Source organism: Cavia porcellus, unplaced genomic scaffold (assembly GCF_034190915.1).
Source record: "Cavia porcellus strain 051 isolate PalLab524CR breed Dunkin Hartley unplaced genomic scaffold, mCavPor4.1 scaffold_24, whole genome shotgun sequence".
Lineage (NCBI taxonomy): Eukaryota > Metazoa > Chordata > Mammalia > Rodentia > Caviidae > Cavia > Cavia porcellus.
In genome coordinates this window covers 25,523,828-25,543,927 of record NW_026947507.1, presented here as the reverse complement: position 1 = coordinate 25,543,927, position 20,100 = coordinate 25,523,828, and the positions used below count along the sequence as shown (strand labels likewise).

The window sequence follows — 20,100 nt, the reverse complement described above, 5'->3', positions numbered from 1 at the left end:
AAAACTTCACAACTATATTATCCCGATTATAACTACCATATTCTTGGCAATAGTGTCCAGTTTCTATCTTTGCTCATACTCCTAGCTTTCTGACCATCTTCAAGACATGGGTGAAAAACTAATCTTTCTGTTTGTTGGCAAATCCTTTTTAAATTCATATTATTGATCATGAAGCATATGAAAATCTTAGAACTATATACTTGTAACTGGTGGATCACAAAATGGCAAAAAATAGGTATTCTAAGCTTGCAGTTCTACCTTAATGGAAGACACCTGAATTTGGATGTTTTATAAATGTGTTAGTATCGAGGGTAGTACTTAGAATAGTTTAGCATCACCTTACAAGCTAGAGAAGTCAGAGGGGAAAAGCTCAAGAGCTTCTAAAGTGTAAGTTTAAAAGATCAATGTGAACTGTCAGTGTGATGCTTCAATTTAAAAGTTGAGTTTACATGGGCCCAGGATTTGGCCCTACTTAACCTAACTGAAGTGGCAGATGATTAGCACTTCTGAGACTGCTGAGATGGAACTGTAGGAATTCTGGGTACTAGTAAAAGGAAAGGTAAATGTCAGCCTCATTAAGGAAACCTCTCACCTTCTGACTCAGGCTGCCTGGCCCCAGAAAGGCAGCAGATCCAGGCTGTAACAAGAGGGGATTGGACTCCGGCAGACACTATTGTCAGAAAATTCAAGAATTCATGGGCATATTTCCCAATTCATTACAGCTTTTCATTTTATTTCCCATTTCGAGAGGGGCATGTGACAGAGTTGTTTCTAGTATACATTCAGAGGTCTGTTTCTGAGGGAAACATATTTGTAAAATTTGCGTCTTTAAAATATATGTAGCCTAATTGAGACTTGTTATTCAATATTTGAACCATGTTAACAGTGTACTTAACACCTTCTATAAAATGACTAAGTACTCAAATATTTTGTTTGCAGCAGCTGACGTAAGAACTTTGGAGAACTATTTAGCAGAAACTCTTTGGGCAAGTGGGGTCAAACTAGATGAATTGAGGGCTTTTCTATTTTGAAATTAACAAAGCCTGCTCTGCAAAATATGCATTTTATATTTCATAATTTGTTGTTCTCAAGATGGACATATTGTCAGGTTGAAGGAGAATCTTAATTGGATTTATACTAGAAATCCAATGGGTGATTTGTAGTGGGCAAGTTTAATGGCATATAATTAATAGTATACTGTTTATCCAAATAGTGTGCTATCTAGAATAGTAAATTGCAGTCAAAAAAATGGATTTTAAAACTATACCTAATGGGATATTTGCATACTTAAACTAAGAGGACACATGCAAGTCACCTGGGATATTCTCAGAACAAGTTGGTGGCCTGGGGTCAAGTGCTGTAGAATATAGCACTGTTAAGAGTGTTTACTTCTGTGCCTCTCCTTGTCCCTGTAAACTCCATCATTAATGCTAGAGCTCTTCTAACTCAAGACAGAAGAAACAGATCTTAGTTGTCCACATAAGAAGTGCTGGGTTAGTGTCCTTTGTGTGAAATTCTTGGAGCCAAAAGTGTTTCAGATTTTAGTTTTTCAGATATTGGAATATGTGCATTGTCTTTATCAGGTCAGCATGCCTAATCCAAAAACAAACATGCTCTAAAATCCAAAACTTCAGTCATGCTGGGATCAAAAAGTTGCAGATTTTAGAGTTCTGTATTAGGGATGCTCATTCTACGTTGAAACGGGGCTCCTGGAATGACAGGACAATGTAGCTATCCAAAGGCATTTGTCAGTAACATTCAGAGGACAACCCTAGATATCTTAATCACATTTTGGGAGACATCACCAATTATGAGATTGAACTGCCATTTGCAAATGAAAGAAACAAAAGTCAGACCAGAAGAGCCCTATGAAAATTCTTAGTAAATGTTTCCTTCAGTTTATTTTCTATATTCCTTAAAAACAAAACTTCAAGTTTGATTTTAGTAGTTTAAAACTGTACACCAAAGCAAACTCATTTATCCTGCAAGTTGGTCTATGTTCTCTCTACTTCTGTTGGCCAGGTGATCCTCGATAATTTCTGCAAATAGACTCCTCTTCAGCAGATTATATGCAAGAGGTAAAAGCTGTCCAGCCACTTTGTGAAAATACTAAAAAATAAAAGGATATAACACTGGTCAGAATAATATATCTTAGCAAGGAACAGAAACTACATAGACCTGTTTAGCAAAGCCTATACCAAAAATAATGTTTGCCACTTGCTCAGCTAGTGAACAGTGAATTTTGGGACAGGTAACCAGTGTCCGTTCTAATTGTGTATCTAAGGTTAATGGCATATTTTGAAGAAAAACAAGTTTTTAAAAAATGAAATCTCTAGTCCCTTAGACTTTATCAGCTTTTTTTTTGTCCCAAACTATGCCCTCAAGTAATTTTTCCTTTTCAAAATATTCCCAACATTAAAACAATTAGCTTTATTTTTCTTGGTGATATCCTGCAAGAATAGGTTTCACATCACTATCAGATTTCTTCTACCACCACCATGTAACCACTTCATCCCTATTAAGAGTTACAGGCTTAGATTTATTGGATGATTTTTACAGGACTGCTACTACTATGCACCAGGGAAAAAACTGGCAATGTTGGATTCTTTTGTTGATAAACATTTATTGCTTAACACAACAGTATCCTAAACCTTTTTACTACTCATGATATTCTTGTAACAAGTCTGTAATTTAGCTGATTCATATTTCATGGGTCTACTGACTTAAGATTTGGCCCTTTCTGGTAGACTAAGCACTATCTTGATTGATCAATAACTATCATTTTGGTTGTTAAACATTCTATTTTTACTGATAACCATAAATGAAGTAGGCAAAGGCAGTATAGGCTTTACACCAAGGTTTTCACAATGCCCTCTCCTAACCAGTGGTATCAGCTTCACCTAACTTGTAAGAAATGGAATTTCTCAATATCCACCCAAGAACTCAATCTAATTTGGAGGAATGTGTATGGAGCACTGGTCTGTGTTTCAGCAAACTGTCCAGATGATACTAATACATGTTAATGTTACTGACCTACTAGTTTAGTCTTGCTCTTTAATGTCTGTAAAATAGCAACATTACTATCCCCAGGAGTAGGTCAGAAATGTGTAATCTCAGGCACATCCCAGAACTCCTGAAGTAGAGTTCAAATTTTAACAGTATACCAAGATGATTCATATGTACTTTATAGTGTGGGAATTTAGTCAATGACTTAGACATTGATTTGGGAAACAGATGGCTTGTGCAGTCCTGGGGAAGATTCTCTAGAATTAAATGGCCTGGTGCAGGGCAGGGGTGATGCACACACCTGCATGTAGGCGGACATTTTACAGGTAACGACAAAGATAGAAACATGTTGGAGAGAATGCCTAATGTTACACACCTGGGAGAAATATTAAAATCAGAAGAATGTTACATCTACTATACTTGATCACTTTTTTAACCTTCAGTACTGATTTAGCTGTTAAATTTTTCTAACAAGCAAATAATTCACAAGAACTACTATCTCATATTTTAATTTAAAGCATATTTAAAATAATATCAGCTGAGTGCAGTGATGCATGCCTGTACTCCCAGCATTTGGGAGATTGATACAGGAGGATCACTGAGTTTGAGGCCACTCACATAGTTTAAGACCTTTTTGAACTATAGCAAGAAACTGTGTGAAAAAAGTAGAAATGAAACACACCTAAAGGTGTGTATACATGGCATATACACAAGTACAAATATATACACATCTCAAAACTAAATGGCATACCTTTATTATATGTCTAATAGATAAATTCACTTTAAATCTGAAAGAAATAATTTGGTTATTCACCTCTCTCTGAATACAAGATGGATCTCAAATATTTTCAGACCATCTGCTTAAAAATCACTTTGACAGTTTCATTTGAGATAAAGCTAAATCTATAGCTTACCTCTGTCAGAACTCGGGGAATATAAACATGCATGCATCAGTGTGTGTATGTGGCAGGGAGTTGTTTTTTTACTCACATGTGAACCATAGCAAAAGAGGTCCATTCCCAACTCAAGCCCCATGCCATAATCACATTCATCATTAGCAAACTGCACAAAAGTCATCATTTCCTGAATTGGCGCAAAGGCTTTTAGTCTCTCTTCATCACTTGTAGCCTCAACAATTGTTTTGCAAATTTTCTTGAGGTCAGCTAAAAAAAAAAAAAAAATCAGAGATATTATATCCAATTAGAGGTAAAAAGACCATAAAGAGTTTCTCCTCATATGGCTGTACTAGTCCAACTGATGCCGTCTTAGTTGTCTGCTGAATTATGATTCTGAATGGCAATTTCATAACTTTTCTAAGGATTCAAGCATAAAAATGGCTCACCAGAGAAAGTTCCACAGTGGAGTCACCTGCAATCATGATTTTATATAAGCTTCAAAAAATTTCAACAGACTAGTCAAGGAGTTAGCAAACATTGGCCATGCCCGATTTATCTCTTTTCTAACTGCCCTCAAACTAGAAACATCTTTTTTAGTAATTAGAAAATAAAAACCCAAACAAGAATATGCAACACAGTATGTAACCTATAAAGTGCCAACTTGTAGACAAGTCCATGCTTTGGTATTAGGAGTTGAGTGAGAAAGAAGGAGCAAGCCATGGGAAGAGTATAAACTGATAGGAGAACAAAGAGAAAAATTATTGGTGGCCTACTATTAACATTTTAGCTTTAACATTTTCTTCATTACACTCAATGCCAATGTACATCAGATCTCAGGATGCAAATGAGAGCAGGTACTAAATGAGCTTTTATTTTGACAAATGATAATCTGTTTTTGACAAATTATTCTTCCTTGAAGATAATGGAAAAAATTACTACCCAAACTAAACATTTCTAAACAGGGTGGCTACTAGGCTGCAGTAGAAGAGAATTGGTTAAAACACTAAAAACAGACTTAACAACTGTACTACTAATAATAGTAAACTGTAAGATAAGTAATTATCAAAGGTGGTAAAGATGTACTGAGAATTTTAACCTCAGTGTATGGTATCATTTGATTAATTCAGTCATGAGGAACATGGTGAATACATGCTACTATATGAGGTCACAAAATGTGTTTTGTTCCTTTTGCTACCCTTGATAGACAAATTACATTAGATAAATGACACACATCATTTATCCTTTATGTTTCTGACTATAAATGGTAGTAAATTTATGGTCTTTACTGGTTTGCAGCCTATCAGATGTTAAATAAAATAAGTTTCATGGCCTTTCTTAGGCAGAAAAAGCAATGCCAATCATTTCAAGGAACAAATGAAGATCCTACAAAATCCTCCTTTTGTAAAGGCTGGAAAATAAGCGGCTCTTTTGTGTATTTGGTTTTAATTAAATGACCAAGACCTTTCAAATCTCTCTCACCACAATGCTCTTGGCAACCACTATAAATCAATTAGGGTTGGCATGGAAGTAAAGAGCTATTTTCCCTTAGCAAATAATTTAAAGTTATCACTTTTTGGCATTATATCTTCAATTTATTTCCCTGGGAAATCACACAGACTAGAAAAGAGTAGGCAAATTACACGAATTACTAAGCCTGAAACATACTGAACAGAGATGAAAATACTAGGCTCAGCATCATTATGAGGAAAGACATGTTCTCCCACCAATAAAGCATTCTACAGAAGTTCACTTAACAGAAGTGAACTTAAAGCATATCTCAATGCCAATTTATTCAAAATGAAGCCTTAACTGTTTACTATTCAAAATATTCAATTTAAAGATTTGGGAATTCTCATACTTAATTCTAATTGTAGCCTGTTACTACCACTAACCAAATATATAAGCTATGCCACAGTGGTTTTATCAAAACTAAAAATCAGGAACTAAGCCAAGCAATTATTCTCACTTTGGGCAGTTGTTTGCAGTCTACTGTTAAAAAGACCAGAAAGACCATGAGAATCAGTTCCTTCATTTTTTCCATGCTGACTTTGGTTCTATTTTCCTTCTGAAAAAGACCTAAAGAACTAGACAAGGGTTATTTACTATTACTGGTATGTATATTAGCACATGGTATAATCAATCATAACATTTAAGAATTGGCCAATAAACGGTATTTTATTTGCAAGATTAAAAATTATTATAGGAAGCTTCAAAGAGGCGTACTGGTTAGGAACAAACTGAAGTGCTTTCTGTTTATCACTGTCACACCACATTAATAAACCATCAGTCCATTATATCACCTGAAAGTAACTCTTGGCAAGAGCAAGAAGACATTAAGTCTTTAACTTTATGTCTACTTCTTATGCAGAAATAAACCACAGAAAGATTTAATGGCTTGCATATTAGGCTTGGATATACAACTCTAAAACCACATACAACTAGGGCACAGTAATGCTTTTCTCCAGGCACTACAGTGTAATATTTACAACCCTTAAACTTTTAGGCTGCTGCCGTGCAGATGTTCTCAACCCAAATGAGATGCCAATCAGCTTTTTAAAGCTATGAGGAAACCAGTGAACAAAGAAGGGAAAGAAAGGGTCATTTAGGGTATCAGCAGAAGACTGCACGACAAGAGTTAGGAGGGTCTCTGGATTCAGGGAGGAAATAATGACATAGATAATGCCAGAACCATAAAATGGAGGGTATATACAATCAACATTTCCTAGTATTCACATGAAAAGAGTCTTTCTAAACCCAGTCTTTCTAAAACAGGTTTTTTTTTTTTTATAGGGTCTCAATATGCAGTTCAGGCTGGCCTTGAACTTGCTTTGTTGCCCAGGCTGGCCTTAAACTCGCAGCAATCCTCCTGCCTTAGCCTCCAAAGTGCTGGAATTACAAGCATGCACCACCAAGCCCAGCAAACAGTATTGTTTCAACATATAATCAATATAGAAACATTTATTGCTGGTTCAACTTGTACATTTATTTAAATTAAAATTTCAAATTCTGTTCCTCAGTCACTTTAACTTATATTTAAAATGTTGGTAGCCACATGTAGCTAGTAGCCACTGTATTAGACATCTTGGCCACACTCATATCCCTTGAGGCATTCCTCTAAAGTGCTAGTGATATAGTGAAAATAGTTACATATGAGTAACTATCATATGAAATATCTCAATCGCAAAGTTCGAGAATAGCTGGCTTAGAAAAATGGTCAAAAATACACATTTTTTATGTCTAACACCAAAGACTGTAAATTACAAAGGCTTATTAGTTCCACTCTTAAAAATGAATGGTCAGACATAAGTGCGTGGGAGGAATACCTGGCTCTCCCTCGAGGAGATGCTAATCTGATTTCCTTTTAAGTTTTATATTCCCTGAAATAGGATGATAAAGAACGCCAACAAGGATGCTTACAATAAGAAGGGAAAGGAGAGGGGAAGAAAAGTGGTTTTAATTCTTTTTTTTAATATAGCAATAATAAGATTATATGTATGTTTCATAAGATTATATGTATGTTCCTATATATAAAGTTGATCAGGAACTTGGGTTTTTGAAGGCTAAACAGTTTTGCCAAGAACTATACAAGGAAAAACTATTTCAATAATTACTATGTTGCAAGTTCACTATAATATCAAAGGTTATGAAACAGCTTGGAAAATTTAAATACTTTATATACTCTTTTGCATCCTAAATACATCTATGAAATAGTATCATTTATTTTACAAATGAAAAAGATAAGGTTTATTGAGGTTAAATAACTTTCTAAAGGTCATAGAGGTATAAAACCCAGCTGTAATGAGCTTGTTCTTTATGACTATTTCCCAATAAAGGAAAACCCTCTTTGATATAGCTATACTAATATACATGGACATGTTTGCATATGAAATACATTACCATCTGTTTCAGGGAGTTCTCTGTATCCAACATCATTTTTATCTACTGGAACAACCAAGCCCGCACCATGAAAGCTCTTTGTCACAACCTAAGTTAAGGAAAAAATAAATAGAAAATTAAGATGACAAACAGACCATATCAAACCAAACCAAAGAAAACAAAAGAAAAAACTCACAAACCCCTGAACATTTCTCACAAAATACTCAAAGATATTTTATTTTAATAAATTTGAACTCTAGAGTAAAAATCTGATACTATTTGCTTTTAAATTAACTAAAAACACCCAAAGACAATAATAAGCGAAATAAATTTTTTCAAGAGATGGAAGGAGTGGGAGGGAAGAGAAAGGGGAAATAAAAAGAATTAAAAATGTGTTAAATACATTTAGCAACTCTCCCTGAGGAATGTAATCATGTACTACAAACACATACTAATAAAACTGAAAAAACTAGTTAAAAAGCCTCTGAAGTAATTATAAAATATAAACCGCCTTTTATTAATTGTGCTAGTCATTTAGAAGTTCTGTAACAATATCAGTTTCCTCCAAGGTCCAAGTATCTCTAGGTAAAAAGCATAAGAGCCTTGGTCTGAAAAGAAGACAGAGGAAGAGGTTTATTATTCAGAAGAAGATGACAAGATTCCTCTTGTACATCCTGCCAAATTCAGACCCTACTTACTTTCACCTGGAAGATTTTACAAACTCCTCCCAAACAGGGCAGTTTCTACTTCTGTAGCACCCTTTGTAAGCAAGTTACATAGTCAGTTGGCTTTAACAAGTGCAATCCTCACAGACAAAAACCCACTCCCAAAATTCTTTCAGTCCACATTCTTCCCTTTAGTCACACTAACAGCCTTTTTAAAAGGCCTTATCTTAATGAAATATTTGCTGCAATATTCCACTTCTTTGTACAATCCAATGAAACCGTCTAAGGAGGACACAGTCCAAAATTAAACCCTCGTTTTAAACTTTCCTCATTTAAGTCTGTGTATCTCTTTCATTATTTTTTAATTAAGCCTCCAGAAAGGAAAGATTAGTCAAAGACGTTTTAGGCAACTGTTCACTATTTAGGAAAAAATGAAGTTACAGCCCTATATTTTAATTCTCACACTAAAATAATGTGTAGCCGGATTTCAAGAGTAAATATAAAAAATGAAACTTTATAAATAAACTGGAAGACAAATACAGTAATTTTTTATAATTGTGTGTTGGAAAAAGAAAACTAATAGAGCTGAATATATTAAAAAATCTACTTAGAGTAAAAACATTTATGACATTATGTGATGAAAAATACTTGCAAAGTACATAACCATAAAATCAATAAAGATGAATCTATTTAAACTATAAGTCAGTTTTACAAACAAGACACTCAAAGTACAAATAAGAGTAAGACTAATTCAAACTGGCAGAAAAATGAGGACACACAAAACATAAGAAATATTCAACATAGTTTAAAGAAATGCTAATTAAAGCAATGAAATATCACCAACTATGAAAAAATAAAGGATTTAGGGGGTGAAAACTCACAAAACTAGAAAGAAGCAAAGAAAAGTAGACAGAGCTACTTTAAACTAGCTTAGCCCTGGCAATACTATGTGCAATAATTTTTTCTAGGGAAATAGTAAATATGTGAATAAAAGTGTAAAAAGATATTTATGACAGGGCTGTCTGTACTGTGAAAAATCAAACAACCTAAACTTTGAATATAAGCCCAAACTCCACAGTCACTCAATATTATAAAGTAGAACTCAAATTCAGCAATATGAAGTGGTAATCATGGTACATTCATAAACATAAATAGGTCATCTGGATTTTCTCGCTCGGCTGAATGATATACAATAGAACCCAATGTGTATCTGTATTTTCACAGATGATGAGCTGCACTTTTACTCACTAAGATATCAATCATTAGCAAGCCAAAAGAATCCTAAAGTTATAAAGGACAAGGTTAAAACTTAGCAAAAGCCTCCACTGGGCTGGGTGATATCCTGAGGCATCAGAGCAGATATGAATAGAATGAGGTACTGTATTTTTCATTTCATAGCATTATTTAACCAGTGTTCATTTTTTTATTTTTATTTTTATTTTTTATTTTTTATTTTATTTATTTATTTTTTTTGTCTTTTTCGTTTTTATCGGTACCAGGGATCAAACTCACGACTGCCTGCTTGCAAGGCAGGCGCTTATGCCGCTGAGCTAAATCCCCAGCCCCCAGTGTTCATTTTTAAAACTGAACAAATCTAAATAAGATGAAGTAGCACACAGCTAATTAATAAGGAATAATAAATAATAATAAATAATAAATAAATAAATAATAAATAATAAAATAATAATAAATAATAAATAATAAATAAATAATAATAAATATGGAAGACAAGAACATAAACCTCAGACCAGTCATTATTACTAACAACTTTCAATAAAGTACAAAGCCTCAACTGAGAAATCTGTCAAACAGGATAATTCCTACATGGCAGATTTGTCGTAGGAGTAAAATGAGTTAACACATATAAAGTCTCTGCATTCCAAAGTACTGTAAGGTCCTGGCAGTGTAAAGACACTGATTTCTTAAAACTGGGGGTGTAGCTCAGTGGCGAAGCATGTACCACAAAATAAAGCAGCACTGATTTTCAGTGTGTCACATAGTGCTATATTATACTTGAATGGATACATTAGTACTCTCATACATAAGGACAAAGTCCTGAACATTTACTAGAGGAAATGAATTTCACTAGTAAACAAATACAAATCAAATGAAGCTCTGATGATACTATTTAAAAACAAACTTATACAAAAAGGATTTGAAAAGTAATTATTATTGGGAGTATAAAATTATGGTTGTCTTGTAAGTTCTCTTTTTTTTTTTCCATCTGTATTTATGTTTTTACCACCTATTTTGTACTACACATTTGTAGGACAGGGAGCCAGAATAAATTTACCTATGAAACTTAAATCTCAGTGACATCTTATTTATAGATATGAGGAAGAATTTAGGAAATCTCCTGTGAAATAAATTGTGATTTGTGGTAGAAAAATAAAACCAAGTTCCAAGTAAAGAATTTGCTAACGAGTGTTAAGTCCATAGAAGCTCAGTCTATAGTCAAGACTAATACACATAGTAACAAGGCCAGAACCGCTATCCTGCCTTCTACTTATAAGGTGAAAGAAACTTCCTAGGATAATCGCAAAGATAAAATCTTAACATAATTTCAAATTGCCACAATATAAGGAGTTTCATTAAAATGTACACTTTTGGAAACTAGTCTTTAGGACAAAGAAAGAACGCTAAGACTACAGTTTAGTGTTTACACCTTATCAGAGTATAATGCTTGCAGTTGGATCAGGATCAGAAAAGGAACTGAAGCAGGGTTTCCAGTAACTAAGGACACTACGGTCACAGTACTAGTTTATCCAGGACAGGCCCGTAAAGAAGCTCCTGAGGATATGGCATGCAGCTCTCGGCAAGACAGGGCTAGAGAAGAGAAAGTCAAGATGAAGGGTGAGGGGAGAAATCAAAAGCAAAAGACTCCCGGATTTAAACCATACTTTCTTGTCTCTCTGTTTCATCTTCGTGGTTCTCTGTTCCAACGAGTACCCCAATTTTCTGGCTGCTTCTGTGAGTTTTTCATCTATGTTTTTCAAGAAACTAACTTTCTTTTTATCTGTTACTTCTTTAAGCTTTTTCATCAAAAATAATCTGAAAAAGAAGTAAAAGCCCTCATAATATTGCTGTACTAAATATATATGAGATAAAGGAGATAAAAAAAAAAAATGTCAAATCCCATGCAAGAAAGTCTGCAGAAAAATGCCAATGCCTCTCTTCAAATTCTTAATAGTTTTGGTCAAACAAGGGAAAAGTAATATTAATGAAAAGCTGCCAGTCACAGAAATACCAAATATGATTTAAATTTGTAGTATATCTTTATTGAAGACATTGGAGAGGTAAGAGCTATTTAAAAAGCTGAGATTTAGTCAAGTTTTAAGTTGTATCACTCAAATATGAAGATATAGCATACTGAGCTGACCAACAAGCCAACTAGCCAGCCTTTCTGATAAGCTGTACAAGCCACGCGGGGCCCAGGAAAAGTCAGTGCCTCCCAAGAACTGGCCATACTGGGATTGGGAGGAGCCCACCAAGAAGCCAACTAGTCAGCTTTTCTGGTAAACTGCACAAGCCATGCAGGGCCCAGGAAGATAAAAATCAGATAGAGCCTCCCCTGAGCTTACCAGCACCTCTCCACTCCCCCATAAGTAGCAGGCTGGTTCGGAGGATAGTCTGAGTTGATAGCAATTGCTATATAAAAAGCAATGGAATGTTTGTATTGTTTGGATGGTTCTGCAGGCCTGAAGTCAGCACTCTGAGCATCAATTGGGAGGATAACAGTATACAGCAAATATGGGAAATTTCCTTCTATTTTGTCTTTAAATCCAATATTGTTCTGTTTTGTTTTGTTCCAATTAACTGTTTTGCTTTATTCAATGTTCTGTTTTGGCTGGTTTTATCCTATTTTGTTTTGGATTGATTTTGCTGTATCTGATGGAATGGACAACTACTGTAAAGATAACAAGATACACTAGGAAGACGTTGTCTTCCTAGTATCCAGCTTCAAAGTTCTGTACCAATTTTACTGCTTTGTTTTGATTGGCTTTATTCTGTTTTGTTTTGTTGGATTTTATCTTTAAGATAAAAAAAATTATGGCATATTGCTTTGGATCAATCTAGCATAAGAGGAAAAAATACCATGTACCTATCCAAAAGGCTTATTTTCTTTTAAAGAGCCCAAAATACTAAAGTTTAATAGGTTTTGAAAAGTATTAACTTCAAATTTGTGTTAAGATTTAGCAAATGTAAAAAGAAAGCAAAGTTTACTTTTCAAGCTTATTCAAAATTATAATCCAAGTAATTCTTAAAAGAATATGAAAATAACACGGTAATGCCAGAATAATGTTATATTTTATCATAAAAGGTAAACATTTTGCCACTAATAAGCAGTTCTCTACTTACTGAGCTATACCTCTGGCCAAAATTCAGCAATATTTCATTAAATGAAATAAGTAACTATACATGAGAGATATATTTTTGTTCAGGTGGCAATAAAAGAGTATGTATAAAACCATCTGAAAAATTCTAGAAATGATCTCTAGCAATCTACAACTTATGGGTTACCCCATTCCCCTTAGTAATAGACTGTAAACATGTAAATAAATATTTAATTATAAATAGAATGAAAAATATAAATATTTTCTTACTTGACTGCAGCAAACACATTATCTCCAGTTTGAACAATTATACAATTTTTCTTTGCTTCATTTGTACCAATATATACAGGAAGTTCATCAGGAGAATCTCTGTTTTAACAAAAAGATATTAAAAATTCAATTGCCTATAACCTATATTATCAGGCAAGTAGAATTTCAGGTCTCTAGATAATAATTTATACCAGTAAAAGTAGAAACAAATTTACCAAGTTTAAGCTCCGACTTTCTTAGGAATATCTATAACAAATCTTGTGTATACAGGAGTACCTAAAATTCATATTCTTAACACTGAGTTATTTTTATGACCAAAAACAAAAAAAGGCAGAATAAGGCCTGTCAAAGATGTAGAGATAATTACATATAATCACTGATCACTGCCATTTTCAAAACAGAAAGAAGACAATTACAAAACATGAAATATCAAAGGACTGTATTCATGTAAATAAGCAAATCCTTTTATTATAAAATTGAAGAAACAGACAGAAGTTAAGTTATTCAACCAAGGTTCTAGTAAATTAAGTCAAAGCCAGAAAGTAGAATCCATATGACACGATTCCTAGCCCATAAAGTTTCTGCTGTACAGTATCTCTCCTTGTGCATATTTCACCTTTTCCTTTATTATCTTATATGTAATCTCTACTTTCGAGAACATCTCTACTGGTACACGTGGACAAGGTGTATTTCTCCTCCAGCTATTTCTTAACAGTCTTAAGCATCTGCATTTTTTCATTTAATGTTCATAATATTTCTATCAGATATGTACAATTATCATCATTGTTTCAGAAGATGAAATTGAGTCTCAGAAAGTCACTAATGACTGGCACCAGGTCACCAAGCTAAGAAATAGACCAGTCTCTTTGAATTCAAAATCTACTCTTACCTGCTGTGATTCCAGGAAATACTATACATGGGCTTATGTAAGTCAAAACAGCTACTCTGAATTACCTTTCTTGAGTTAAAGATTTCTGAACCCAAAAGGGCAAAAAAAAAAAAAAAAAAAAAGTTAATCACAAAGTAAAACTCAGGGAAGCTTAACCTAAAAAGTTCGCCATCTGAGGAGAGGCTAAAAAAGTAACAACAGCAAAAATAACAGCTGGTTTTGTATCTGTCACTAAGGGGGAAATAGGCCTGTCACCTTGGGTTATGCCAGTGACTGTACTCATTAGCAAGACAGGACCTGTACTTTAGAGAAGAAGAAAAGATCCTTTACCTGAAATACCCCATGTGGTACTGAGTTTTATTATCTCCAACAATAATGGTCTGGAACTCAGGAGGATCATAGTAAAATCTCCAGTGAAGATTAAAGTTCAAGCCTATTGATTTTTTCTTCATTTTATGTTTTCCAGCAAGAATATCATAAGGACCCACTAAGTGTAGTCCAAGGCTTGTGGAAAGTGCATCTATAAAGAAAATAGGGTTTTTAAAGAATATTGTTTTTAGGCAAACAAGAAACAATGCCTTTCATTAGTAAACTATTTCTAAACAACTGTCCTAGAGATTCTAAAGTTAAAAAAAAAAAAACAAACACTAGTCATGGCATGAATATGTTAGTTATAAACACTCATGAAAAGAAATCAGAGAACCAGAATTATGGCATTAATGTTTAGGATTTCCTTTTAACTTTATCACTGAGTTTGCTTAACATTTCAAACATTCCTGCTGTATTTTTTTTTAGCCAAAGCAAGACTGTTCGTTTTACTATTGGCATATTAAAACCAAAAACACTTACAGGTCATTACTATACTTCTGTTAGCTTTAAAAAATGCACAGAGTAAGAGAGATTCAACAAAGACAGCAAAAACGTGGGCTAAAGAAGGTAAAGGACATTTCCTTCCCTTTCTCTTTACCTCAGCTAACTGCCATTCCAGAGTCCCTTGCCCCTTTGGTAATCTGTTTGCCACTCCTAACCCTGAAGATTCCATCTTCTGTCTCTACTCATGGATCACAGAGGGAGAGTCAAATAAAACCACAAACTAACTTTAGACAAATGTACAACTTTACCTCCAGATGGGCCTTGGTGATTCTGTAAGCAACACAGCAAGGACCCAGTTATATGCAAAGGCAGGGGTGGAGAGAGCAAAACAATGCCCAGAAGAGGTAACACTATGTTTAAAGGTATGGAGATAGTTTATTTGAGGAGCTGGTGAAGGAAAGGGGAATTAGTTTGGCTTAGCTGGAGGGTAAAGCAGCATGTATTGATTTTTAAAACAATAAGAAAACCATAACCACCAATGTTACTTGATAAAAATAACATTCACAGTCTGCTATACAGGAATAACCGCACACTTTCCCCTACTATGAACAAATATAAATACAAAAACATTTCAAAAGTGAGATTAAACTATTTTGTAATCTGCTTTATCTTCTATCCTATCTCCACTTGATTTTTCTGTATATTTCCTTATGCTGTTATTTTACATAATTTTTTAATATAGTTTGATATTCCATTATAAAAAGATAGATGTTCATCTATTCTACTGACAGACATGTACTATTTCTAGTTTTTCTATTCTAAAAAGGCTTGGGTCACACATTTCCTAATAAATATCACTGCATAGCTATGATTATCTTTTAGACATAGTGCTACACTGGTTTTTTTTTTTTTTTTTTTGTATGGGGGTTCCAACTCACGACCCTGCGCTTGCCAGGCAGGCACTTTCATACACTGTTTAATAAATGTTCTGATATAATGCCAAAATTCAGAGTATATTTGATTACAGAGTATAATAACGCTTATTAGTTAAAATACTTAAACAAAAAGAGATTACAGTAAAAGTCACTCCATAATAACCCATGATCAATCTCTTGTGCAGTCTTTCAGAGATAGAATAAGGGATGTGTGTGTATCCCGTCTTTTTTTTTTTTTTTTTAAATGGTGCCATAAACTATTTTTTTCTCACTTAGCGTGTTTTAGACATGAGTCTATCATTTTCTTTTAAAACTATGAACATCCATTTAGGAGGTAAGTTATTGATGGGCAGTTAAGCCATTTTTCATTTTTTGTTTCAATAAATATCCTTGAATACAGTTCTTCATTCACCCAGTCCAGTAGAGAAGTTCACAGAATGGCTGTCTCGTACTAAAACTCTTGCTATCTGTGTTTATTCTTCGCACTAATAGCAAAGAAAATCATGAAAATATTTGCATTTGCCACTATAAGAGATGACAGTATTTATATTTCTTTTGCTTATTGTATTTCTTGTAACAATGAAAATGTTCATTTTCTATGAACTATTTTTACCCTTAGTCCAGTTTCCTACTATGGCAGAAGCAGCAACATTCTGGTGAAACTCACCAGCTGGCTTTTCAGGATCAAGTTCTTCACAGAACTTCCAGAAGTGATAGAAATCTTCAGGTAGAGAAAGCTTATAATGATTTTCTACTTCTTTGCGAAGATCACTGGAGACATCAGCTTCACAGGATCTACTCTTCTTCACATCAACTGTATTTTCACACTGAAAATTACCATACACAACCTCAGTTCTCCAGAAGTAATTTCAGTAATTTTCCTTGCATAACAATATTGCTCATTCTTACTCATTTTTGAGTTTTGAGTATGTACATATGGGTACACGTGCTTAAACTGCTCTAAACAGTACATCTGAATAAAAACCTAGGGACTCAGGCAAAAAAAGAAAAGGATCTTCACAGTAAGTCCTCAAATACATTCCTTTTAAGATAACAGAAAATCGGGGGGGGGGGGAGTAAGCCTCTAGTAAAAAGCTGCAAAAAAATAAAGGGAGGTCCTGTCCTCTTTGGGCTAATGAGATATCATACCTTTCATTTAAACAGATTCCCTGATCACACTGGAAACAAATTATCAGAAATAACTGAATGTAAAGAGATTTATCCGTGAATAAGTTGTTTCTTCAGCAAAGTCCAATACAGTTATGGACAGCTAGAATATGTATAATCACTGAGTCTTTCAGCTTGGGTTAAGGACCAAGTTAAGCACTATAGTCCCTAATCAAGTTAGCAGAAGAGCACTAAATGCTGAGTCAAAAATTCTACTACTTTATAAAAGAACTTTGAATGCTAGGATTAGGTTGTAAAACTCAAAAAGTCTAAGAGCTCTGCAACAGAAGTATACTAGGTTTTATAACGAATAGAGGTATCTGCTAAATACCTATAAAGACAGCATGTTTATTTGGAGGTTACCTATCTTTAGTATTTGTTAACGGGTATCAAACTCAGAACCTTGCGCTTGCCCCACAGATGCTAATGGCACTGTGCTAAATCCCAGGTTCTCTTTAGCTTTTGAAGTTGCAGTATTTTTCTTTCTAGGAACCTAGATCCTTCATTTTTGGATTATTTTTTGTTCTCCAGTTCTGGGAACTAAATTTAGGGCCTCACACACACTAGCCAAGTCCTCTATCACTGAACTACATCCCTAGCCCTTTTCATTTTGAGATGTTATTGTTAAATTGCTCAAGCTATGTTTGAACTTGTGATTCTTCCACTTTAGTTTCCCTGAGCAGCTGTGATTACAGGTGTGCAACACTGCATATCTAGATTAAATCTTTCTACCTAGATCAGTGCTCTTTGACAAGGGATGATTTTGCTACTCCCCCTCTCCTCTTGGGAACATTTAGTTTTTATAGTTTTTGGTCATAAATTTGGAAGAAGGGTGCCCGTGACATCTAATAGGTGGATGTTGAATAGCATGTTGCTCAGTATTCTGCAATGCCCAGGATAGGTCCCCTCAACAAAGACCTATCTGGCCTCAAATGTCAACAGTATGGAAGGTGAGAATTTTGACGTGATGTCTCATATTTATATTCTTCTATTTTTCTAATAAGTTCAAGTTTATTGATGTTACTGTAGGTATCCAGTCTACAAAATGTACAAATCAGATGACACAGAAGAAAGTTCATGATGGAACTGTTTCAGGAGAAAAAAAAAAAAAAGAATGCATGAAATGTCTATTGACAGAACAAATAGTTATAGGGCTTTTAAAAAATGGAACACTACACTCAGTAAAAAGGAAATATAACTAAACTAATCAATGTTAATACTTAATAAAGAAATAAGTCAAGATTATATGCAGGATGAAAATTTTTATAAAGTTCAAAAACTAAGGGAATACTGTTTATGTATACACTCAGAGGAGATGAAGCAGGCAGAAAGGATAAAAGATAAACACGTGTAAATGTAGATGTACTGTCAATGTTTCATTCTTGGACTGGGCAACTGGGTCCACAGGTATTTGTTATACTATTAATAATAAAAGTAATTAGAGGACCAGGAATCGACCAATGAAAAATTACACTAGGAATTATAATGCATCTATCTGAGGTCATGAAAAAATTAAACTCGAAAAACTATTTTAAAAACCACGAAATCCAAAATGGATGCTAACAATAGCAATTACAGTAATAAAAATTATAAAGTAACAATACTTATTGTGCCCTTAAAGAGTCTTGCCACTGTTTTAGCACTTTCTCTGTTCTCTTAATCCTCACTTCTAATTTAAGATCTAAGTCTTATGCACATCCTAATAAGAATGAGGTTATGTAACTTTCCCTACATCTCTAGTTAAATGTGGAAAAGCAAAGAATTAAATGGGCTCCAGGGCACATATTCTTATCTGTTTTTTCACGATACTTCTTGAACCAGAAATACAGAACTGGGTTTGGTTAGATTTTCAAGGACTGGTTTAAACTTAAAGATGTCAGGAACACCTTCTGCCCTGCAGTTCTGCCTTGGGTAGGTTACTTAACCTTTCTGTGCTTTGCTGTCTCACCCTCCAAGCGACATATGTAGCACCTGTAAGGGGGTTATTATGCCAAGGTGGTTATATTTAAAAATAAAAACACCAGTCTAATAATCACTGCTGGCTATTACTATTTGCCATTGATAGTTTCTATTAGAATCATCTTCACTCTGGAGATTTTATTTCTGATGAACCACAGCACTCCACCAGAGCAGTTCCTCACTGTGCCTTTGAAGTGGGGTGTTGTGCACCTCTACCCTAGTTCACACACTACAGAAGTTCAGCTTCTTCCAAACTCTAAAAATTAGAATTTGAGACAGCTGATCCCTTCAAAGACTACATTTCAACCTGGTGTTCCTAGAAAGCATTGCCTAATAGGGAGAACATCTATAACAACGGTCCTCTAGCAGTAAGTTAAGCTTTCTAAACCTAGCTAGAGTGACTTTTGCACTTCATTACAATGATTTTTTTTTTCTGCTTAATTCTCGGTATCAGTAAGCACTGCAGTGCTTATGGAATTCTCGAACTCATTTAAAAGCCTAAGTGAAAATGCACCGCTTTCTGCCCAACTCCCTCATTTCAGTGGTTCCTTTATGATCGGGTCCCTCCCACTTTCCCATCTACCGGCCTGATGCCAGGCTGAATGCTCCTTCTGGGCCCAAAAATACTTTATATACTTTGGTCAAGAGATCGATTTCTCCTCATGAACCATTTTCAACATAAGTTGCCTTAAACGACTTAACATCCCTCGGACCTGTTAAAAACCCTTCAGTGTTCCCACACTTTCTACACACCAGCGTCATAATCCCAGGCAAAAACAGTAAAACGTGTGTTGGTTCCTGCCGCCTTCGCAGACTGGAGCGCTAACATCTTGAATCCCAGCAATTACTGGCTTTCCAACAGATGTGGCTGGCAAAATGAAATGCGCTTTATTTGCAACCCCGGGAGCCGGGCCAAGAGAAGTGGGGAGCAGACGTCAAGGCGCCACTTTTCAGGCCCCATCTCCGGGACAGCAGGCAAAGCCCTGACAAGAGTCCTGCAGGAGACCGCCCGCTCCGGGCCACACGGCAGGCGCTCAGTCATTCAGGGATGAATGAAATGTGCGGCCCGGAACCCTGACTGTCACCTCCAACGCCCCAGCCCCCGCGGAACCTTTTTGGTGATACCTGCTGCCCATCCCGGCCGGGCCTGCGCTTCCCACCGCCGCCGACCATTCTGCAACCTTAGCGCGCGCAGAGCTTCGCAAACTGGTTGCCTCCAGGGGCAGCCGAGTACTTCCAGGTTCAGAATCCACCAATCCGAATGCCCCGGCCAGCGCGGGCGCGCACAAA

The 20,100-nt window shown here is 35.1% G+C and overlaps 1 protein-coding gene across 1 annotated transcript; it reads right to left on the bottom strand.

Moving 5' to 3' along the window:
- Nucleotides 1-1,869: 1,869 nt before the first annotated feature.
- On the bottom strand, nt 1,870-20,091 carry LOC100728516 (histone PARylation factor 1). The gene is made up of 8 exons (XM_003469134.5): nt 19,936-20,091; nt 16,352-16,511; nt 14,267-14,456; nt 13,048-13,146; nt 11,344-11,494; nt 7,800-7,887; nt 3,997-4,169; nt 1,870-2,109 (listed from the first exon to the last, which is right to left on the bottom strand). The coding sequence occupies exons 1-8, from the start codon at nt 19,981-19,983 to the stop codon at nt 1,978-1,980; spliced, it is 1,041 nt and encodes a 346-aa protein (XP_003469182.1). The 5' UTR covers nt 19,984-20,091; the 3' UTR covers nt 1,870-1,977.
- Nucleotides 20,092-20,100: the final 9 nt, after the last annotated feature.